General features: G+C 44.9%; 1 protein-coding gene across 1 annotated transcript in view; it reads right to left on the bottom strand.

Moving 5' to 3' along the window:
- Positions 1–989: 989 nt before the first annotated feature.
- Positions 990–5821, bottom strand: part of skib (v-ski avian sarcoma viral oncogene homolog b) — a 28204-nt gene continuing 23372 nt past the window's right edge. The window contains exons 2-7 of the mRNA XM_037490896.2: positions 5000–5113; positions 4684–4787; positions 4334–4584; positions 3495–3751; positions 3143–3373; positions 990–3035 (exon numbers count right to left, since the gene is read on the bottom strand). Coding sequence (XP_037346793.2) covers positions 2814–3035; positions 3143–3373; positions 3495–3751; positions 4334–4584; positions 4684–4787; positions 5000–5113 — 1179 coding nt within the window. The 3' untranslated portion in view covers positions 990–2813. The remainder of the gene's footprint in view (positions 3036–3142; positions 3374–3494; positions 3752–4333; positions 4585–4683; positions 4788–4999; positions 5114–5821) is intronic.

Below are 5821 nucleotides of genomic sequence, written 5' to 3'. Positions count from 1 at the left end.
TCCCCCTTCGCTGTGGCTCGGGTCTGTTTAGGGCGCAGCCTTTCCAGTGGTGGGCTGTCCTCTTCTTCCCACGTTGAACAATATTCCCCCTGAAGGTTCAGTCCTTGTCATCACGTGTCCAGTGATCCAGTGTAACAGGATTCTTCCGTCGGAGGAGGCTCGTAGAGAAGGAGCGTGCGGCGCGTGTCGGGCCACTAAATCTTCCTCAAGCTGTAATCCTGGAGGGAGGCTTCAATGGAGGGATTTTCACGCAACCAGTAAGCCTCTGACCATAGAGAGTGGAACTAGAAGGATGCTTCTATTTATTTAACTACTAATGGCTTAATCTCAATCACTGAATACTATGAAAGTTGCTGGTGATTTAATAGACAGCTTTTAGAAAGGTCATTTTTGAATAATACCACACTAGTGCATTTAAATCAATGAGCTATTCACCCTTCACATTTGTGCAATGATTTGCCCGCCGGGGGCAACTGTTTGACATGAAATACATGTTTTATATCACAAATACATGTATTTAATGAATCACATAATGTGTAAAATGTAAGTAAAAATACCAGTGATAATATTAGTGATTTATAGTGAAACTTAATTAATGTTGCATCCACAACAGTTTCTCAGTCTTCTGTAAGTTTTACTGAACACCCTCCTGCTGGTGTTTGGCATGAGGCACAGAAGTATCAGCTGACGTACCACCAGACATCAGAGCATCTTCTCTCCTCAGGCCGTAAAACTCCTCAACCCTTCACCAAGTAGTTTAGTTTGACTTTTTTTTGTGGCAAAATGGGACTACAAACAGCCTCATGTTGGACGATGATATTAAAGGAAACTTTAACGTCGTCTGAGAACCAGATCCGTCTGTGACAATCATGCATACAAAATACAAATAAAAACATCACAAAGGATTGGTTTAGCTTTTAATGAGTATTATACAAGTTTTCTGAAGGAAAAGGAAACATTTAACCAAGAGGCAAGTGAACCCCCCCCCCCCCTTCAAAACCAAAACTACAACAGCATCAGCTAACAAAATGGATATTGATGTTACACTGTACCCAACAAATACAGAGCGAGGGTATCATAGGTAATGATAAGACATAAGTGTTTCTTGTCTAAAATATACGAGAGCACCTAAGAAAGAAGCCAATAGAAGGTTTTGCTTCTACTGTGTATGATGAGGGAGCTGGTGGTGCAGATATTTAATATGGGTTTTTCAGTTTTTGGTCTGCCGTGTAATATACACTCTATAGTTCATCAAATAGTAAAGATCGTCTTCTCAGATAACAAAATCAAGGGAGAAATTCTAACATTCTGTTGGTGTGTCAAACCTTGAAAATATACTGACAGGCTTGTGACCTTTGATGGTTTCACTCTCTTTGTTCATCCATTCCGCTAAAGGCCCCGTGATTGCAATAATACTCAGGGATGCAACAGCAAAATTGCAGTTTTCGCAAATCCAAATATAGTCTCTTTTTTGGTTTCAAGTAAGAGCTCAAAATAATATTCATAATCAATTTTAAGTCTGGAGCAAGCAAACATAGCGACAAATATCTTATTTACAATATCGTTGTATTTACATGAGAGGATACTGAGGGAAAGTGTATTTAAATTCAAAGTTCATGTTTTGTTTGGAAAAATGTAACAGGGAGTACAATGCACGCTGCAATGTTCTTGTCTTTAAAAAGTGCAATTCCTTTTGTTAAAGTAAAAAAATATATATCCATATTTTGTATATATGTAGAAATGTTGTTCGTATAAACAGCATTTTTTTTTGATTTAAGAGCCCTAGAACCAGTGACTAAAAATGAATGCTTTCTGTTGGTAGGCAGCAAATTATTATAGAATATAAATTATTTTACAATGCTCAATAGAAAATCAGAAGTACCGCATTTCAACAAAAACAGACAGCTATTGAAATGTTTCTTTTAGGCGGGCATTTGTTGACCTTTCTGCACTAATGTGGGCAAGAGCATTTGCTATTCATCATGTGGCTTTTTTCTTTTCTTTTTTTTTTTAGCAAAAAAGGACTTTAAAACAATGTTCAAACAACACGTAGAGTTGCGTTATAATATTAAAAAGTAACACTTTCATAAAATGTCTAAGCATAAAACAGTGGTGGACCTGAAGCAAGCACCACCTAACCTCCAATACTGCAGGTGTTTATAAAATACAAAAGGTAGACAAGCTGGTATACATGCGTACGTGTTTGTATATGTATGTTTTTTTTCTTTCTTGCCTGTGGAATAACGGTGCTGCGCAAGCGATATTTCTTAAAAAGTACATCCTCTACATACTTATAAAAAGCAAGCGGATAATAAAAGTAAATAGTGGTAAACTGGTGTCTCTTGGTTCCAGTGGTCTGCAATGACACCTTTGAGTGTACCAATATTTTGTGGCACTAAGAGTTTCATCCACCACTCAACATGTATCTTCCCTTCATATTCAAGTAGTGTTATGTGGCTATATATTTGCACATCTTAGAATAGCTTATACCTAAATAAAATCCTTGGACAGCGTCAGGTGTCCCTGACGTCACTGAAGAGATGTGGTCATCGCTGAAAAAGTCTTTCTTACTTTCACGCTTCATAACATGCTGAGACATCATGCTGCTTTCCAGTTCTTTCATAAAATTAATATATTGTCATAATAATAATATTGATTTATATCATATCATATTATATATGACAGATTTTTCCTCTACGGGGCCGACGTTGCATGTTGCCGAGTTCTCTTTTTCACCCAACGGGAGGTGCAGCAAAGTCCTGAAACCTGCTCCTTTTCGTTGAGTCTCTTTCTCCAGCTCAGAATGTGCGACTTTAGGATGCGTTGGTGTGCTGCGCGGTCTGTCTGTGTGCGTCCGTGTTTCCGCCCTTGGGGTCTCCGGGGGGGCTTCTGCCGGCCTGCAGGGTCAGCTGGCCTTGAAGGTCTTTGACAACACTCTCCAGGCTCTGGCGAGCCTCTCTCTCCTGCTGAAGCTCCCGCCTCAGCTGCTCCCGGTCGGCTTCCGCCTGCTGCAGCTGCACGTGCAGCCCTTCGATCTGCACCACAGCGCCGGGACACAGGCAGCGGTCAGTGCAAATGTCCCGGGGACGGGATGAAGACAATTCAAGATAAACAAGGGCAGATGGTGGTGAATGCGTGGTACCTGAGTGGAGTACTTGACCCGGAGACGTTCGGCCTCACAGCCTTTGTCGCAGACTCGCACCTGTCTCTCCCGCTCCAAGTCTCTCTTCAGCCGCCCGCAGGACTCCTCCGCGTCCCTCATCTTCCTCTCCCAGTCGACGCGCAGGCGCTCGATCTCCTTTCTCAGGTTGCGCTTGGCTTCGATGGCCTCGCGGAGACGGCCTTTCTTTGCTACCCTCACAAACTCCAATTCCTGTTTAAAAAAAAGAGAAAGTAAAATCAGAATCATTTTCTTTTCACGTTTGAAAAAAATTCATATTTAAGAGAAATCTGTAATTCCGCGTTCTGCGTTCAACGGGAGCAGCGTGTGGTACCTGCTGAAGGCTGCGTTTAGCTTGCACGGCAGCAGATAGCTTCTCCTCCTGCTTCACTTTCAACTTGACAATCTCCTGCAGCAGTTTTTCCCGGGCCTCTTTGCTGTCCGGACCTCCGTACAGCATCTGTCTCAGGGCGTCCATGTCCGGGCAAACCGCCCCCGGCAGCCAGCCGGGTGCCTCCTGAGGCCGGGCGTAACTCTGAGGGCCCGGGGTCTGAGAAGGAGGAGAAGCCAGGGAGGAAGGCGGCACTGGACCTGAAGAAGAAAGAGTTCTAATTTAAATGAGACAGAGATGGCAGGAATACTGCTGCTGTTTTTGTCATCAGAGTTAGTGTGCAGGGCTTTTATTTTGCTGTGACAAAGCACAGCGAGACGAAACAGAACTAAACTGTGGGCTTATTAATCATTACGTTTAGCCGTTGTAACGATGCGAGCCAACCTTTTCTAGTTTTCACTTTCTCACGTCGGGTTTTAAGATCACTTTTACAAAGAATGCAATCACTAGGGTTTTTCACAGCTGCATGTATCAGCATTAAAAAAAGTAGTAAAACAAAGAGTAAATATCCTCACAGCTCCTGTTGCAAAATACTTCAAAGAAATAATTAATTCTAAAATTAAACAGAACACGTCTGCAAATTGAATTCTTTGTGCATTTCTTTAAACAAGCATCAGGGGGCGCAGTTGCACAGGAATCACCCGCATCTCGTGTCCAGCGGGGCTTACCGTGTAACACGAGTTTTAAAATCTGCCCCTTTACATCCACTGGCTCGTGTGGTGTTTCAAAGTTTTCACGTTTTTCTGGAGGACCACAGACACTCGGCGAGGGGCCGCACTCACGGTCGTCACAGTCGTCCACATCGATCTCTCCATCTGTGTCCATGTCTTCCGGTTGGTTGGTGGCGGTGGTGTTGGTGGTGGTGGTGGACGGGGGCGGTTTGGCGTCTCCATTAGGAAGCCCCTGAGGCGGCCCGGGGACGGCTGCAGGCCCCCTGCCGGGAGCGTGGCAGTCCGTGGGATGGAGCGGAGGGGCGAGGGGGGTTGGGGTCGGGTTGGGAGGCGCCAAAGTCTCATGACCTTTCGAGAAGGACCTGTGAGGGAAATGCGTTTAAAGTGGTGGAGTCGGAAAGCTCGGTTTGACCAATACTGTCTGTTTAAAACTGAAACGCAGCTGTCGTGGGATGACTCACCTCTCCGCCTCGTTCTGAGGGGCTGGTTTCTCTTTTTCCACCGCTTTAGGAGACCAGGGGCGGAAAGCGGAGGGCCTCTGTTTCATGTGGACCTGTTTCAGATCCTGGACCAACAAAACCAAAACGGTAAACTTCTGAGGAACTAGAATCAGCAGTGACGAGCACACTCAAAGTTAGCTCTTCATTTAACGAGGCCAAATGAAGAGACGTCACAGGTAGCTGATGATTTGATGATTCAGAAGGATTGCGGATTTTGACTTTTGAGCTTAACGGGCAAATCCAGGTTTGACACTAACAACGTTCACACACAACCAACCTTGGGTGCAGACTTTGACAGCGATTGTAGCCATTCGGGTTTCTTGTCTTTGTCAACTGATGGAGACTGTAATTTGTCGAATTTTGACCTCTTGCCTGGGACGGGGCTGGGAGCCTGGGGAGAGGAGCGGAATGGGCGGTTAATCATCGCAACCCGTACAGAGATACAGGGCCCCCGATATATATATTACGTCATAGAGCGCAGTGGATATTTCAGGAGTTCTAAAAAATGCTACTGTATGACCAAAAACTACACTTTTGTCAGATTTGTCAAAGATTAGTCAGAACATGACTTTCTACAGCTTTAAAGTCAAAGCAAAAGACCCGTTTTTAAGGAAATCACAGAGAAACAAGGAGGATACAAGATGTGTCTGTGAAAGCGTTCAGTTGAGCTTGGCTTCCGGCATGTTTGTACGTGTGTGTGTGTGTGTGTGTGTGTGTGTGTGTGTGTGTGTTTGTGCGAGCAGTGCTTTGAGCAGACACTCAAGCCGGCCTGGCTGGCAGCCAGCGGGGCTACATTGCTCCCTGCCAGGCAGAAGAGGCGCCATCAGGTGGAGCGCATCGACTACTCCAAACCACAGAAACATTGCAGTATAGAAGCAGAGGGGAACATAGAGGAGGGGGTGGGGGGGGGGGGAATGTATTGAAGTAATTGCACTCAGATCTGACAGACGATTGAGTTGAAGTGTTCGGAGAGGGTTCGCGGAGGGTTTTTTTGGGAAAAACCAGAGGAGACAAGCATCTGCTTTGCTAAGTGCCACAGAATCTCCAGAGGCCCCGCTGTGTGTGTGTGTGTGTGTGTATTACACGTATGTACGCGAGT

Source organism: Pungitius pungitius, chromosome 8 (genome assembly GCF_949316345.1).
Source record: "Pungitius pungitius chromosome 8, fPunPun2.1, whole genome shotgun sequence".
Taxonomy (NCBI): Eukaryota; Metazoa; Chordata; class Actinopteri; order Perciformes; family Gasterosteidae; genus Pungitius; species Pungitius pungitius.
Note: the sequence above shows the minus strand (reverse complement) of the source record. Positions and strands in the feature narration are given on the sequence as shown.